An 18,626-nucleotide genomic window follows, 5' to 3' on the forward strand; every position below is an offset into this window, starting at 1 on the left:
CTCATTGGGCATTTTGGTAACCCCAACTTTCTTGAATAAAAGACACAAAGATTTGGGACTGTTCATTTTTTTTTATCAATGTTTGTATGGTTGATAAAGAGAATTAGATAACACTCGAAGGCATTTGTGCCTTTTCAAATACCCTTAACAGCTGAATAACAATTGCTAACGGTAAATAGTACTGAATTGAAAGAACCAAAGTGGCATTAGGGATAAAGTACAGGTTACTAATTGGGATTTTCCCCAAATTTTACATTCACTTATGCTATGTTTGGTTTGAAGGAAAATGCAGAAAAAGGAAGGGGAAGGTAGGGAAACCTTCACATTCCTTCAAACCAAACATGGCCTTAGTGCAAGCTCTTGCTGTTTCCAAAACCGGATCTACTCCTCACACCTAGCGCCTCACACGCACATCCTACCATGCATTGGGAACATCTTCCGAACTTATTAGTTATTATTCATGGGAAATGTTCCAATGCACGGTGGATGTGCATGTGAGGCGCCCGTTTGTGAGGAGCAGATTCCGTCTCGCTGTTTCCAGCAATAAAAAGTAATCAGTTGGGAGTTGACACTTGGACCCCATAAACTCACCGTGTTTGACTTTTCAAGCGAAATGGATTACTGCTATTTCCTGGCACTTTCCTTCTAAATAATCGAAGGAAGAGAAGTGAAAATGTTAGGAAGTTGCCCAACAAGTGGGTCAGCCACTTCCTTGACTGTTGACTCTTCTTCGAGTCTTCGCTTCTCACATCTTGTATAGATGGGACTAGGGAGAGCAGTCCAGCATTCATTTTCACCCAGAAGACCAGAACCCAGAAACAATTTTGGCTCTACGTACCTCCTTCTTCTTCTTCTCTTACTGAGAGGATAAGCTATGGCACAGGATTCCTCAGTTTTGTCTCAAGTGGAAGGGATGCTTGCAAAATTGGCCTCCCCTCAGCTAAAAAGTTTTGGATCAGTATGGAAAGTTGTGAAAGAACTTGGGACACTCTCCGAAACACTGAAGAGAATTCAAGGAACGCTCAGTCTAGTGGAGAGGGCACCCAGACAGGACCGACTGGTGAAAACTTACCTGGTAAATCTCAGAGAAGCGGCCTCCCGTGCCGATGCAACATTGGAGGAGTTCATCAAAGAAAGAGAAAGAAGTAATATGAAGAAGCCGGTACGTGAATTCTTATTCTTTTCTTTAACCGAAGAAGAAATGTTACGCCGAAATCAGATCGGGCCTTTTATAGATAAAATTAACAACAGTCTGGTTGAGATTGACAAGAGTCTTGAACCCCATCGTTCCATGGGAAATGATCACCGAAGCAGCAGGCAAATTGAAAGGCGATTGCGAAAAGCGCCGGTCAAAAGCACAAGATTGCCGAGTAGCTCTGCAGTCGATGAGTCTTGTGTTTTCGGTAGAAGAAAAGATGCAAATAGCATAATAGAGTATCTAGTGTCAGATCATTATAATCGAAGAGAAATTCCTGTGATTTCCATAGTTGGTGAGGAGGGAATTGGAAAGACAACGCTTGCACAGCTCGTCTACAACGACCCAGCCGTAGAGAAACATTTTGACATAAGAGCTTGGGTTTGTGTTTCTGGGGATTTCTCGGTCGAAAGGTTAACCAGAACGATCCTGGAGTGTGCAACTACTAAACCTTGTAGACTCAGTAACCTAGACCCAGTTCAGCGTGAGCTTCAAAATATACTAAGAGGGAAGAAAGTTTTACTTGTATTAGATGATGTATGCAATTGCAATCGAAATGGCTGGGATGCTCTACGAGCTACATTTTCTGTTGCAGACGCAGGAAGCAGAATTGTAGTAACTACTCAGAATCAAAGTATTACATCCATCATGAGTCCTATCTTTACTCATCCTTTGACAGATTTGGAGGAGGAAGATTGTTGGTTGTTGCTCAAGAAACGGGCATTTGGTGATGACGATGGTGAAATAAATCCAAGGTTAGAAAGAATTGGTTTGGAAATTGTGAAAAAATCCAACAAGTTGCCTTCAACATTAACTGCTCTTGGAAATTACTTGTATGCCAAAGAAGATGAGAGTATTTGGGAAATGATCTTGGACAGTGACATAGATAACTTTGAAGAAGAACAATTTAACTTTTAGTCTGCTGTCATCATCTGCTTCTTCTGTTGCAAAATAAATATTTTTCTTTTCTTGTTCTGTTTTTGAATGTCAAGAAATGATATGCTTTTAGAAGAGAAAAATGGGTTTCTCATTCTTGGTCCTTTTCTATATTTATCTTTTTTCTTACAATATTTTGTGTTATGGGTATGGTAGCCTAGTGTTGATATAAAGGTTGATTCCTTGTTGATAGAGATTGGTCCAGTGGTAGTGCCACAGTAAAATCCTAATAAGGGTGGGCCCGTTTGGGAGGGCTTCTCTATGGATGGAGCTTTTCCATATGGAGCCTACCTTACAATGCGAGAAGTCTCTGTGCTCCCAAAGAGGCACATCAGTGCCCCATGAGCACCCCAATGAAATAAGTCTGGATTAGTTGAACCCGATAGCTCTAGAACCGATAATGACATTAGACTCACCCTTAGTATATCTGCCCTACAATCACTCAATTTCTTTCTTCGCATGCATCGCTGACATGGGATGTTATTATTGGTTACACAGTCCCCAATATAACTATCAAATTTAGCTAACTGTGCTCCATGGAACACAGAGTCACAGACAGATAGGTGATGCATCAACTTAATTCCCAAACTGAAAAGTTTAAAAAGATTCTAATTTATCAGTTTTAACATGCAAAGAACAATCTCTATTATCCATTAAGGGAGTGTTTGACAACATGATTGGCTTTGTTTTTGAAAACAAAAACAACTGCCATATCAGAAAAAACAATAGAATTTTGCTGAAAGTGGAAGTTGTTTTTGTTTTCAAAAACAAAGCAACAGCACCCCCTAAATGAATCCAGATCTCCTGCATTTTCCTGCTATATTTTCTCCAATAATTCCATTCAATCTATGACTAGTATCCATTACATGTGCTTTGTGTATTCTCATAAATATAGGTACTTTTACACATGCAAGGGACACCTATCACAAACTGAATGGAAGTGCAGGAGATGGAGATCCCAACTCACACAGAATATGAATTTACTCTCTCTTTTACTTCTAGAAAGTGCCAATTTTACCCTTGTTTACGATTTTTTAATTCCTAATAAATTTACTTAATTCAGAATTTCAATATGTGGGAAGTTGCTTGAACTAAAGCATCTTAGGCCCTAACAAACCCCAATATAGTGCCAGGGTGCCAAGTTACAATGGGTTTTCAAATATTTGTATACTTAGTATGTTTCTTCCTTGTAATTGGTTCATTAAGATTAATAAAGCATCTTGAAACTTCAACTGTTGATGGTTCATGAGAGAAAATTATCACTTTTCTACCAAGGAATTAGTAAATAAGTGCTATTAAACAATTTTAAGTCAATGAATTGGGCATCTATCATATACGTGGGGCTGTGAGCTATTGGTTTCTTTTCTTATTTGTTCTTACAAGAAAGGTAAACAATAGCTATTAAACATTTCAATTTAAAGGAGCATGGGTTTGTGCCTCTGAAGATTTGTTCTTATTTGTTCTATCATCTACAATTATCCAACTGTGGAAAACCATTTCCACTTAAGAGCATGGGTTTGTGCCTCTGAAGATTTTGATGTTAAAAGATTAACTAAGCAAGTTATAGAATCAATAACTGATAATCATTGTGAATTGGACTTCATAGAGTCACTTCAAGTTAGACTTCGAAAGATACTGAAAGGGAGGAGGCTTTTACTTGTACTAGATGATGTATGGGATGAAGACAGAAATGCTTGGCATGCCCTACTCATAAAGGCCCATCTCACTCCTAGGGGCGGCAGCTCCTAGGATAAGGTCAAGAGTCCAAGATAAGTCAAGAAAGGATAATTCAAGATCCATCAAGACTTAATCCAAGACTCCAAGACTTATCAAGAATCCAAGATTATCAAGACTCTTCCAAGATTAGCAAGAACTCAAGACTCCAATCAAGATCCAACAAAGACTCCAAGAAGCATCCAAGACTCCCAGATTCATGCATAAGGAGAGCCAGGGAGATCGGACGGTGGAAGATCAAGCCCAAGAATTCCAAGAGGGTTCGACCTTATCAAGACAGCCCAAGAGGATCAAGATCAAGACCAAGATTCATGTTCTTTCCTAGTTCTTTTACAATTTCCAAATGTATTATAAATACTGCTATTTTCCCAAAGTTATGCATCAATTCATACTTCAGATTTTCAGAATTTCTTCAAATTCTTTTACTCCTATTTTCGCCACATTTTCTCTCTCCTAGAGAAATCGATGTTTTTGCTAGGTGCTAGCGAACGCCCGGTGCTTGCATAGCCAGCTCCGGTTCTCATTGCTTCCACGCTGCGTCACCTACAAGCTCCATTTCTAGGTTCAGATCATGGTAGTAGAATAATAGTTACTATTCGAAGTCAAACTATTTCATATATAATGGATCCAATACAAATTTATTCCTTGCAAAGTTTATCAGATGAAGATTGCTGGTTGTTGTTCAAACAGCAAGCATTTTCTAATGGAAAGCCCCATGAACATCCCAACTTGGAAGCAATTGGTAGGAAAATTGTGGAGAAGTGCAAAGGACTGCCTTTGGCAATAAAGACACTTGCAGGCCTTCTCCACATATGTTAGATGAGAATGAGTGGCACAATTTTGGACAGTGAGATCTGGGAATTAGAAGATGACAACATCTTCCCAGCTCTAAGTTTGATTTATCATCATCTCCCACCACATTTGAAGTTGTGTTTTATGTACTGTTCTTTATTTCCCAAAGGTTATGTGTTTTATAAGCAAGCTCTAGTCCAACTTTGGATGGCAGAAGGTTTCATTGCATCTACAAAAAATTGAAAGAATGGAAGACATAGGTGTCAAATACTTTGATGACTTATTAGGAAAGTCTTTCTTCCAGTATTCAGAGCTAAAAGAATTGAAATATGGATTTGTAATGCATGACTTAATTCATAATCTAGTTAGTATCAGGGAATATGTGCATTAGAATAGATAGTGATAAATTGTGTGATATCTTAGAAACAACTCGTCATTTCTCATTGATTAATGTTAACCTGGGTGTAGTAATTAACAAAATCTATCAGAGTAAGTGTTTCTCCACATTTCTTACTCCAGGATATGTTAACCATGGGAAAATCCCTAGTGATTTATTTGAAGAATTGAGATTCTTACGAGTTCTGGATTTAAGTTGGACTGATCTCAAGAGGATACCAGATTCCATTTGTGAACTGAAGCATCTACGCTACCTCAATCTTTCTGCAACTCGAATTAGTGTTTTGCCTGAATCAATGTGTAACCTTTTCAATTTACAGATCTTGAGACTCATACATTGTTATAAACTGCGTAAGCTACTTGAAAACATGAGGAGCCTCATCAATCTGCAGTACTTATTTGTAAGTGGTGATTTTGGGCTAAAAGAAAGATCTTTGATACAAGAAACTAGAACATTAGTGGTTCTTAAACAACCACGTGGAATTGGGAGACTGACCTACCTCAAAACATTGCCTTATTTTGTAGTTGGGCAAGATGATGGTTTCATGCTAGGGGAGCTCAAGACATTGCAACATCTCCACGGAAAGCTTAGCATATCAAAATTAGAGAATGTCACTGACATGCTACAAGCAAAGGAAGCCAATTTGAAGGAAAAGAAGAGGCTTAATGAATTAGAGTTTCAGTGGAGTGATGTTATCGGAAACCTTCAAGATGGAGATACTGATGCTGTGCTTGAAAGTCTACAACCCCACACAGGACTGAAGGGTCTCACAATTAGATCATACCCTGGCATAAGCTTTCCAAATTGGATGATGATGGGTTTGGTATTACAGTGGTGTTCTCTGAGGAGGAGAAAGTGCCCCCAATGCTTAAAGATCTTAACATCCGCAGTTGCCTACAATTGAAATTGCTATCAGGAGTATACAGCCTTTCCTCTCTTCAAGAATTATTCATCTCGAGTTGTTATACTCCTAAATCTTTTCCAGAAGAGGGACTGCCGGCCAGCCTTCAGACTTTAATTATTTGGGACTGCCCTGAATTACAGAGCCAATGCCAAGAGGGAGGAGAAGACTGGTCAAAAATAAGAGACATCCCAGTTTTAAGACTAGCTGGTAATGGTGAACATTTCTACATTCTTTCTTTGTTAATCACATACCTCTTTGTCTGTTTGTCCTGTTAATTCATGAACCAATTATTTACCTGTGATGGGGTTACAGGTTAATACCAATTGGAGATTATGGTATTGATGAAACTTGGAAATATTGCTTGAAGATACTAGTGGATCACCACAAGATAACTAATTACAAGCTCAGGTTCTGGTTTAAGAATATCTACCAAAAAAATAGTTCTAGTTTAAGAGTTATTGTTTTCATTGTGTTTCATTATTAATAAACTCTTTGTAATATTGGCTGCGTTTGGGTAAATGTCCCCATGGAAATTGCATTTCATTTTACATTATTATCCACAATAGCTAGCGGAAGAGGTCGGTTACTTATTTTTACAATGGGGGGGCTCATCAGTTATACATGTGTACTTTCAAACAATGGGGGGGCTCATCAGTTATACAGCACCATATGATTGAACCCATTACAGTCAAACATGCTCCTCTTGATATGTTACAAAAAGGGAATTCCAATCTTCTCAATTATGAAAGATGGTTCAACATTTCAGATCCAACATGCCCCCTAATGCAATATGGAAACCTAGACTTCAAACCACTTATTTTTACAATGTAATTTCAATGTAGCTATGTGGAATCATTCATGAAATTGGTGCTTTTCTAGGCACAGCGAAAGCATTCTTGGAAGAATGGCCGGTTTCAAGGGTGACTTAAAGTGAGAATCTGCTGGTCAACCATTCCTCTGGCAACCATGCGTGGGCTATTTGGTGTGAAAGCGCCAATAGAACTTTTGAACAGAAACCTACATCTGAAGCAGATGACTAAAATCTGGCAATGGGAGCACTTAAAACACGATGCTCTTTAGTTCTACTTCTTTTTTGAAAATATACTTTTTTTGAGGTCCTTACTTGCTTTATACATATAGAGCAACTCATAACGACCGTATACTTTTTTTAATTAATACAGTATATTTTACCTTTCTTCAAAAATATAAGGATATATATACATAGGAAATACATACTCTAATATTATCTGAAGTAATAGTGAAAAACATTGCAATCAAGGAATGATTAATAGGGTTAGGATTGAAAACATAAACCATCTTAAATTTAGGTGGGCTGATGATAAGTAATCAAATGGCCAGTACTGAGGGGAGATATCAAACCTACGTAGTAGTTGCATGCTCTCAATCTTCGTGGACTTCATCTGTAATATGTAATATCAACCGTATGGATTCCAGTAGAGGTGGCAATTGGGCGGGTTGAATTGGGTTTGGTTTTGGCTGAATTTCAATCAAATTCACTAATCCGCCAATCCATTAATGACCCAATTAGATCAAATTAAATGTGTTAGGTTCAATCCAAATCCATTTTGACCCAAGCCAAACTAAGCTCATTTACATGAAACAATGAAAATTACACAAAAATATTAAAAAAATGTTGGAAATAAATAAAAAATAAAAAACACAAAAAAGGTATAAAATTAATAGAAATTACATAAAACTTTTGAAAAAACAGAAATTGCCACTCTCATTTTAGACCTTGAGAGTGGTAATCCATTCTGAGCACTACCGACGGCATAAAGAGCCATTAGCCCTCTCTCAGAGAATGAAAGTGAGAGAGAAAGAGAAAAAGGGAGAGAGTTCGAGAGACGGGAAGAGGAATGCCATCGCTGTTGGCAGTGGTGGTGGTGGAGTTGCGAAGTGGCAGGGGACTGTGGTAGGTCGAATGAGAGAGAGAGAGAGACTTGAGATGGCAACCTGAATCGCAGTATTGATCTATGCTAAACCCTGGAGTTCGTTCTTCCCTCAATGTTCTCTGGCAGCTTGAATCACCGATTTTGCTAAAACCGCTATCGTTCTGTACTTCTCCAGTTCTCCTTGGGTTATTTGATGGTTAACCATTATCCAACCCACCCAATTCGTTAAAGGCCATGGTTATTGGGTTAACCAACCCGCAAATGACCCGGGAATAAATAAATGGGTTCAACCCATTAACAATTGGGTGGATTAGGCGGGTTGATTCAAAAATTGCCGCCCCTAGATTTCATTAGATGAATTCTGTGATATTTGGTCTATCCTAGTTTAAGGTTCAAAATATCAATATGATAGGTTAAGAAACAAGGGCGATATAGAATTAAAAAGAAAACACAGTTTCAATCAATGTAATCTAATGTAATCTTCAGAGCATTAATACTTGGAAGTTGGAACCATGTCCTATTCTTCTTATCCCCTTGCAACAAATTGCTTCTTTCTGGATGTTGTTAATGGACTCCTATATTTATAATAACCAAACCAAGGGTCAAAATTTTACAACATATTGGATTATGTCATATTCGTGGGTTATTTATGTGCAAAATTCTTAGAGTTTTCGGGAATTGACCTATTTTAGGGGTTGGATAGGCCTTATATCGACCCCTGAACATGTTTAAAGAAAACTAAAAAATAAAAAAGAAAATATAAAGCGCCCTCTTAGTCAAATATACCCCATCAGATGCATTGGAACAATATTGGAGTTTTTTGAATAATTTTATTTCTCACCATCTCCTTTCTATTTTTTTTTTCCTTGTCCCTCCATTTCAACATAGGCTTATAAGTGAACATTTTAATTTGGCTAAAATTCTAACTTTTAAATTTAATTCATAAAGCACTTTAACCTAATAACCTTGTCCTCCTATTTATATCATGCATCATAACATTCTCCTATGTATATCATAAATAACCCAGGTTATGAGGTTAGACATTTCTAAGTTAAGATAATCCAAATTCTGAAGAAACTGGATCAATCGAAATCCAACCCAACGCTACCAACAAAAGGTTCTCAGTAAGGCCAAACTCACAAGTTCACATCAGCGCCATTCTGCACATCCCAACTATATATATATATATATATTGGAAATGTCTCCCGATCACAAGTATGGGAGATGTTCCCAATGCATGTTTAGATGTATAGGGCACCCATTGTTGGGTGTCGATGTGATCTCTTGAAGGGTCATGAAGTCGCACATTGGATATCTCCCTTGTAATGGGAAAACTAGAAAATGACCCGTACCAAGTATAGGGCTAGTATTTTTTGATAATTTTATTTTTAAAACAAAAAAATGTCTATAAATTTTTATTATTATTTCTTTATTTTTTAAATATTATTTGTATTGTAATATTTAGTTAATTAAGTATTATTGTTGTTATTATTAAGTATTTAATTAATGATTTTATTATCATAATAATTGTTATAATTAATTTTTTTATTGTACAAATTTAAAGATTAATCAAAATGTAATATTTACTTAATTATTTAATTAAAAATTAATATTATTTTTAATTAGTAATGATGATGATTATTTTCTTATATTTTTATTAATATTTAGTATTTAATTACTGAGTATTGTTGTTATAATAGATTTTCTAATTACACTAAATTTAGGTAATTTACATAACTTTAATGCACGATCAATTTTTGAAGTTTACTATTTAGTTATCGATAATTAAATTAAAAAAACTAATATGGGTCTTACATCTTCGTAATTGACAATCTATTTTGGCCTATTTTATTTGAAATCCATCATTAATTTATGTTTTTTTTTAATTTGATTTAAGATATTAAATGGGATCTTATTGGTACACAATAACACACTTTATTTGGTATTTATTATTTATCTAATAAATCTATTTTGAGTTATTTATTTTTAAAGTTAAATTAGGTTTCTTCCTAAAAGTTAAATCAAGTTTGTAATTAATATTTCCTTTTTGAAAAAATCATTTAAAAACAAACTTGTGTTTAAGGTAATTCTTTAATGGGTCCCACCATTTGTATTTAATAGACTATGGATAAACATGTGTTAAGCTAATAAATAACTATCTATTGAGAATGTTTGGGAGTGGAACTACCCAGTTTTTGAATCTTATTTATTGAATTAATAGGATGCCACATGTCTGGTTGGTGGTAGTGGGTTGCGGGCTTTAGTAGCAACTTATTAAAAAATGCCATATGTCTAGCTTTGCCACATGTCTGAATGGTGGGGGGCTGTAACCTAGCAGTAGATTTGGGCTTTAGTAGGAATTTCTCATTAATTGTCACATGTATAGCTTTCCAATAAATAAGAAGGCCATGTGTCTAAGTGGTGGAGGGCTATAGCCTAAAAACCTTCCTTTAATATATATATATTAGATGTTCCTTAGTACAACTACAATGGCTTGTTGAAATAGTGTTAGGAGTGTTTGTTGGGAGTATATCTGAATTCATCCATATCACTTGTAAATGAAACACGTTCCAATATCCTCCCAACATGATCTAACACCGCCGCATCTCGCCAATCACCTTATATTGGGACTTGCTATAAAAGTACGAACTACCATCCATGAGATGTGTCGTGTTAGATCATGTTGGGAGGATGTTGGAATGTTTTTTGTTGGAAGGTGATATAGACTCAATCTAACCTGCCTGATTTGCACAGTTGCATTGATAGGGTATGGGTTTGCTACCAATACAATGCTCCCAACAAACCATTGCAATCGTACAAGCCTGACTTGAAGGTTGGAACTGGATGAACTAATGAGGGGTGAATGTGGTTTAATCGCTTTGTCACCAAACCCAGCTAGACCCAAGCAAGTAGCCTTTAGAAATGCAAACGGATTGGATTGGATTAGAATCCAATCTGATACATTGTAGATCTGATTTGAAGATATGATTGGATCTCATAAATACTAATTCGAATTTGAATCCGATCAATATGTCAAATGTCCGAATCTGATCCGGTCCATTTAAATTAAAAAATATAATAAATTATTAAAAGGAAAAGTTTAAATAAAAAACAAAAATACAATATTTTTCAACTATTTTCATCATATATATACATGCTTTCTATAAAAAATAAATAATATAAAAAATTTTAAAAAATGTAATATAAATAACATATATCAGATCGGATAGGGGTGATCCGTATCCGATCCGAATTTCCTAAATAGGAATATCCGAATATGACAAAATAGAGTCGGACTTCGGATCGGATCCGATCATTTACACCCCTAAGCCAAACGCCCTCTGTATTGTGCCGTTTGCTTTACCCCCAAGCCCCAGTCGCTGATGCTCACACACTGTCACGGACAAATTCTCTATTTCTACTTACGGCTGGTTCTCACTTATCAGAGATGTTTCTCCGACGAGTTACTGGCAACTTGCTCAGGATGTTCCGGTTTCCTTCAAAGACCATCGTTACCACTTGCGAAAGAACTATCACCATCTCTTCAACCATCCCACTATCGAGTATGTCTTCTCTGTCTTTTTCTTTGCCGCAGTCAATATCGAATCAAGTTCCCTATTAATATTTAACTTTTGGTTTCTCTATGCGTTTATGGGTGGTACTGATGTTGATGCATTCCTTTTTTTTTTCTACACTGATTCGGTCCAGAGAGATCGATATTGGCAAAACGAAACCTCGAGAAAGTGCTTTATTTTTATGATCAGCAACTGAAAATTCGTCCGTTAAATAAATGTGATAGAATACAACAGAGCCAGGGAGTTCCCCCAGCTATCCAAATCATTCTAATTACAATTCAGCCCAGAAGAGTTGAGAAAGTGCTTTTTTACATGTTTTTTTTTTCCTCGCTTTCAGTTCTTATTCTACGTTTAACCTTACAAATGACACATTTTTTAGTGAATTGTTAGTTTTTTATTGTTTCTTTAATGCATTTTTTTTTTCCATCGAAGAACTGATATGGTCATTCAACTAAGCGGGGTCGGTTACATGAATCCAGTTTCGCCATTCGATTTTGTTAAGTGTCATATCCATTTTTATTACGAGCCCTTCCTTTCCCTTTTTGGTTTGTCCATAGTTTTTCTAGCTCCTCCAACTTGTGATGGATCGTGCTGCAGATGGAGGTAATCTTTTATTCATATGACCAAACCATCTTATTAGTCCACTTTTTCTTATTTTATGACCTATTGGAGCCACGCCTAAGTTCCTTCAAATGAGTTTATTTGTGACCCCGTATTTTCTAGCTTTTCTACTCATGATGTTTCTTGACTGCCCAGCACCATGTTCCATACAACATTGCTGGTCTTACAACTGTTTTATGAAATTTTCCTTTTCGCCCAAGTGGTATTTGCTCCATTCAATTTGCTGCCCCATACTCTTCTCCATATTTTTGATAGGTTATTTTTCCATGCTTTTCAAATCCTTAAATTTATTATAAGTGGAGAAAAGGACCATTTTTAAATGATGTAATAATTTTTTATCACTTTATAGTGATTCAATTATTTAAATGATATGTCCTTTAATAATTTTGAAAAAATATTTATGGATATTTTTAAAGACTAATATCTACAATCTTCTAATCTTTTACAATGTTACAATACTAATCTTTTCTTTGTTGGCACTTTCACCAAAACCGACATTTTAGACCTTGTGATGTGAAGATGGACATTGAACAATGAACATGTCTCTGTTGCAAAATTGTACAGTTTTGGAGTCGCAACTTCATATTACAATGGGAAAGAAACCAACTCATAGTTTTTCTGGGCAAGTCGTTCTGAGGTGGAGCCTGTTGAGTGAGTCCATATGCTGTAGCACCTATGTTATGATTATCCTGAGAATTTTGGCATGGACTTTTTGTAAGTTAAGAATCACCATCCAGTGCACATAAAATATGATAGATATTATTGAAGGAATTCAAATTTCCAACCACCTATAAAGAAAGGGTTTAGTTCCTGGATTGTCCAACTGCCTGGATATTTTGCATCCTCCATTGGCTGTTCTGTCAGGAAAATAGGCATGGTCTCTTTTTTAAGCATTAGGATGTTTATATGTTAAAGTATGTAAAGGTTCTACCTTTCGTAGGGTCACAGATGTCACTGAAGAACCTAATTAATCTTCTCCCACCCGTGTGCTTGTGTGTCTAATCAACTTGCTTTTAATGTGTATTTGTTTATTTTTTTCAGGTAAAGTGAGATTTTCCTCCCAATATTCTTCTGGAATTTCTAATTGGTGGCAGGATAATAGAAATGTTGCTTTATGGATTATACTCTCTGGACAATCTGGTATTCTTTACTTTTGTGTATTATCTCCGGTAGCTGGTTCTCCATTCTTTATGCTTTGATGCTTCGTTGATGACATTATGCAATCAGTAATCATAGAATGTTCAACTAAGCTAAATACTAAAAAGTGTTTCTAGTGCTAGACAGCAGTTGTCACCTATTGGGATCATATTCATTGTGGGGTTGGGTTTTGTGCATTTCAAAGCGAGACTAATCATCTCTATTTTTTTTTTTTTTTTACATCCTAGATTCAGTAGCATCTTTCTTTAGTACAACTTCCCTGTGCCTATTTTTTGATGGATGACTTCCTTGTGTCTTTGTCCATTAGAAGAACTGTCCTGTAAGATCTCCAAGTTTCAGCACTGTCTTTTTTTATAAAATAATAAAAATATTTTATTTTTTTTGATGAATAATAGTAAATTTTATTAGTTCAAAAGCTGATTTAGAGTTGTGAATTCATACAGCATCCCAGGGAGAGGCGCGAGCTGTAGCCCCTCCTTGAATCTTACAAGTAAACTAGGAAAGAAATACAGGAATCACAGCTGAGCCCAAAACGATTCTTCCCGGTTTACCCCTTGCTTAGCTAATACATCGAACAAAGTATTTGCTGATCTCCCCACTCACTGTAAAGAGACCAACATATTCCTTGTCAACCAGCTGAATTTCTTCATTTCATTCTTGTAGCGCCATATAGCATCTTCAGGATTTTTCAACCAGCCCACCACCACTTTGGAATCTCCTTCAATTACTAGATGCTGTACCCCCAACTGGTTTGCAAATCGCACCCCTTGTACAGCAGCTAATAGCTCTGCCCTGATGGAGTCCCCAACTCCTAAAGGACCCGAGTAGAGCAACAGAATCTCTCCCTTCTCTTTGATAATCCTAGATTAGATTTTTATTAAAATCTTTTAATAAAAAGATTTTATTAAAAGAAAAGAAGTTACAAATGAGGGTGATAAGTCATCACCCGAGTACAAGATCAACTTTCAGACTAAATAACAAGTTCCACGTTACATATCTAATAACCCAGGACCTCCCCTAACCTATTTCCAAAATCCTCCTTTTATAGATGACTGAATTCTGGAATAATCAGCACCCATTCTGTCACTGTTCTTCCCACAGCCGCAACCATCTTTTCCATGCTGCAAGCTTTGCCTTCTAAAGTCCTTATGTTGCTCTCCTTCTAGATGTTCCAACAAATTGCAAATGGGATACAACTTCATAACAGCTTCACCTTTTTACTCTAACAATAGATTCCAGTTTTGTTCCCTGCAGCAATACAGCGTCTGGACTGTGTTTTGTCGGAAGATTCTTGGCCACCTTTCTCCTCTTCCTGTCTCTCAATCCCCTTACATTCCAAGATAAAAGCTTCATTCCTGCCACTCCCCTCCTCCCCTCTAGCAACCCTTCCCCCTCTTCCCCTCCTTCAGCAATTCCCCAACTAGCCCTTTTTTCTTTTTCCTCCCTTCTAGATCTCTCGTACTGATCAGTAGTCTTTCTCACCACCTCTTCTCCTCTCAGGAATGACAGACCCAAGGTTTTGTCTATCTCTATCTGTATTTCTGCCAACTTGTCAATGCCCACCTTCCTCCTCCCCACTGATGACTCCTGCCTCTCTACCACCTCTCCTCTTTCTTCCTGATTGTGTTTTGTCTCACCCCTTGAAACCTTCTCCCCTGTGTCAACCTTTCCCGTCTTGTTCACCCCAAACTTCTTTATTTTTTTTCTTCCTATTATAAACTCTAATTTTCTTCTCCACCCCTCTTTTTCTTTTTGTGCCAAACTTCCTGACCCCTGAGTCAGAAACCGTCTTCCCTTCCCCTTCAGTTTTAACCCCTGAACCACCCCTAATTGAAGGTGGAACAGAGACGGGAGATGTTCTGGAAGGAGAAACACAAACAGACAGGGTTCCAGGGGTTAAACCTAGCTCGTTAAGCTCTCTGGCCTCTTGCTGACTGAAACCAACTTCAACTCTATTTGGAATCACCTCTTTCCCTACCGAAGGTGAGTCTTTATTGCTCAATCTCATGGCTGCCACCACGTTTTCTGTCCTGCGTTCATCTAAAATTTCCACCCCAACTTCTTCCTACCTTACTTCTAAAACGGCTGCAACCTCTGTTACATTTATCTTTGGCATATGATTGTTGCACGTCAGAGACTTCTCTCTTTCTAGTGAAGCAGCGGTCTCTTCCTTTTCTCCCCTGTCTGTGTTTGTTCGAAGGAACTTTGCCTTCCCTCCCTCCCAAACCCCAATCTTCCCGTTCCCTTTCGTATCTTGTTATCACCCAGATCCAGTCCTCACTGATAGCCGATTTCCTCTTCCTGGTTGGAGGAGCTGGACCAGTTTCTCTTGCCTTTGAATTCATGAGGGAAATTCCCAAAGACCCCCTCATGCTTTTGACCTTTTTGCCCCTTCCCCTCCTTTTACACTCAATCGAGAGCTTGCTGAAGGGGTGATCCTTGTTCCTTCTCACTTGAGTGACACAACCGGCTATAACCGGTTCCTCTCTCCCCTTCTTTCCTGGCCCTTCTCGAGAATCCTGGTAAAACTTTGGGTCCATGTCCATTCCATCCACTTGCCCCTCCTTTTTATCCTCTTTGGCTACCCCTTCATTCACATGTGCTTTCCCACTTAACCCTTAGTTTGACTCAGCAACTTCCTCCTCCCCCACTTGACTCTTTGGCTCTGTCATTGCTTCTCCTTCCTCCCCCTCTTGACTCTTTGGCTCCCTCCCTTCCTCCTGCCCTTCCTCTGTTTTCACCTCCACAGTGCGTTGAGATTCAGAGTATCTGGCTTCTTCCTCAGATCTCCTCTTTTCTTTGCGCTTCGAGTTCCTATTTACGATAGGTCTCATCAACCCCTTCTACCAGCAGCCTTAGCTCATACTCCTCCCTGCAAACTCCGGGACCAACCTCCTAGGTACATTTGTTTGATTCTCGGCCTCTTTTTCCACATTCTGTTACGATCGTCAAACTTTATGAATCTACCACAAGCTGCAGCCACTTCTTCAAAGGTAAGAATACTCCACGCATGGAGTGGGACCCCTACTACAACAATCCATGTCGTGTAGCTCGCTCTCTCCCCCCCCCCCCCCCCCCCCCCCCCCAAATTCTCCAACTGCCGGGAACCACCAGCCCAACCTTAGGTCTACAACCCTTTCTTTCATTTGTTCCCGTTTCAAAACCTCCTCTGTGAATTCCTTCGAGTGAAAGCATGAACAGCCATAGTTATGCATTCAATTTCCTCACCCCTAACACCTTCTCTCTTCCCCATTTTAGTTTTTCCCAGTTGTCAAACTCTTTTTCATCCATCTCCTTCCCTACCATGCTTCCCACTAAGCTCGTTTGCAAAACCTTCATCTGCTCCTCCATCTTCCCTTTTCCATCCTTCATCTGCAACACTATTATCCTCTCTTCCCCATTCTAGTTAAGCAGGATTTCATTGCCGATACAGATCCTTTTTCTTTCCCTTCTTTATCCATTGTTGATTTCCAACTGCACTTCCTTTTTCTTTTTTCTCCTAAAAAATGAGTCTTTTAGTATATTGAAGCATGAAAAACAAAAATGTTAAGGCTGTAGGAAGTTGGATTATTGGTATCCCTTTGTTTGACTGATTTGACTTCCTATAGAAAATTGCCAAAATGGTGGTGTGGGTCTTTGGTATACCCTTATTTGAGGTGGAAAGTGAAGATGGCCGAACCCTGTATAGGTTGGGCGAAATTTCAAAAATTTCTCTCTCCCATGTGAGAATCACATTCCCTATTTTAGAAAACTGCATTTTCAAGGATCAATCTTGAACGTAAACTGAACCAGATCTGAAACCAAAAGGGAGTGGAGGGTTATACCTGATACGAAGTAATAGTAACCTCCAATGAAGGTGTTCACGCCCAAGGATGAATCCAAAGATTGCTTCCATCGAAGATGACACGGTGCAGGATGAAGCAGAATCAACATGATGGCTCTTCAACAAGAACCTGATTCTTCAGCAAGAATTTGATGGAGGGCGAGTGAGCATGACTTTAGATCACCTTTTTTGCCAAAAGGTGATATCAAGAACCCTTTCTTGATCGCTTCCACAGTGGAGATCGAACTGGTTATGGTGGCAATAGCAGGAGAGAGCAAGAGCAGAAGACAGAGGCAATCCAACTATATGTTGTCTTCTCTCTTGAATCAGTAAATTGAAGGATGAATTGGAGGTTCGCCCTGCTCCTCTATTTATAGCCTTAAAGAGAGCATCTCCGAGTCTCATTAGGGGTTTCCTAATCCAAATATTGTATTTGGATCTGGACTCTCTTTAAGAGATAAGGATAATCCCTTATCTTATCTGCAGATAAAGGACAACCCTCCTAATCTAATTAGGAGTTTCCTGATTCAAATCTTTATTTGGATCTGGACTCTTTGAGTGGATAGGGACAATCCCTTATCCTATTTGCTGATCTAAATCCCAGGACCGCCCATTTTAATTAATCTTATTAAGCCAGTTCAAATTGGGCTTTAGGCCCATTAAGTCTATGTGCTCACTTGTCCTCCAAACTGCTGCTCAATTGAATATCCTTGTATTGTGTGGGACCCAAACATTGATCTACACATTAGCCACATGGGTTCAGCCCAGCCTCTGTTACAAGGCCTGACCGAATTTACTGTAGGAGACTGTGAACCCCTGAGTCCATCACCATGGGCTCTTAATGGGCCCAACATTTACACTAAATGGTCTCTGGGTCAAGCCACTTTATAAAACCCAATGATTGTGGGCAGATGCAAGATTAGCCCATCAGGTATTACCTTTAATGGTCTTACACTTAACCTCTCAGCCCATAATGATCAAACACTGCCCGACAAGAGAGGACCTCTCCCTCGGCTGCAAGGTACAGTGCTGCACTCTCTACTCACATGGATCTCGGGAATTAAAACCTTTTGCAAACATTTTGAAACCATAATATATATATGTATATCTCTATATAAATATATTTTGCAAAACAAATTTCAACGGTTGAAATCAAATGCCGGCAGTTTTGGTTTCCATCAGAGAGAGTGCATCCCTGATCATTCACTTTGTCCGACAAAAGGGTTAATCCTGTCACTATAATCACCCACTCATATGAATTCTCGGACTGTCCCAACATACCCAGGTTTTGACCACCTCTAAAGATCTCACTGATTGGCATATCAAAGATAGCCCAATCCGACACCTAGTGCAGTATCATAATCGAGTCTAAGGGTCAGGTGTAACATTCCAGTTTTGCCCATCTATCTCCAAGGTCCAGGGCAATACTTGAATTCTGGTCCGGTTCAGGGTTTCAAGAAAACCCACACTGCATGTACCTTAGGTCTCACCCTGACAGCTGAGACAAGCCACTCCAACCAACTTGGTGGCACATCAGTGTCAGCCTTGGCAGGATAAATCCTAAACTAATACGAGTCT

General features: G+C 38.2%; 1 protein-coding gene and 1 pseudogene across 14 annotated transcripts in view; both read left to right on the forward strand.

Moving 5' to 3' along the window:
• Positions 1–752: 752 nt before the first annotated feature.
• On the forward strand, positions 753–5,958 carry LOC148855238 (putative disease resistance protein RGA4; annotated as a pseudogene).
• A 5,255-nt stretch (positions 5,959–11,213) lies between these two features.
• LOC148855239 (Tetratricopeptide repeat (TPR)-like superfamily protein) overlaps positions 11,214–18,626 on the forward strand; it is an 86,931-nt gene continuing 79,518 nt past the window's right edge. For 4 of the 14 annotated variants that reach the window (XR_016095099.1, XR_016095100.1, XM_088941929.1 and 1 more), the window contains exons 1-3: positions 11,214–11,434; positions 12,632–12,718; positions 13,109–13,207. Coding sequence is in view for 12 of the 14 variants with exons in the window: in XM_088941929.1 (XP_088798055.1) it covers positions 11,320–11,434; positions 12,632–12,718; positions 13,109–13,207 (301 nt within the window). In the remaining 2 variants the exon portion in view is untranslated. Of the gene's footprint in view, positions 11,435–11,838; positions 12,050–12,631; positions 12,719–13,108; positions 13,208–18,626 lie in introns of those variants that run through there. The other 10 variants (XM_088941926.1, XM_088941935.1, XM_088941936.1 and 7 more) reach the window with 8 other exon arrangements.

This window comes from Nelumbo lutea, chromosome 4 (genome assembly GCF_056320005.1).
Source record: "Nelumbo lutea isolate HS-2025 chromosome 4, American lotus-T2T, whole genome shotgun sequence".
Lineage (NCBI taxonomy): Eukaryota > Viridiplantae > Streptophyta > Magnoliopsida > Proteales > Nelumbonaceae > Nelumbo > Nelumbo lutea.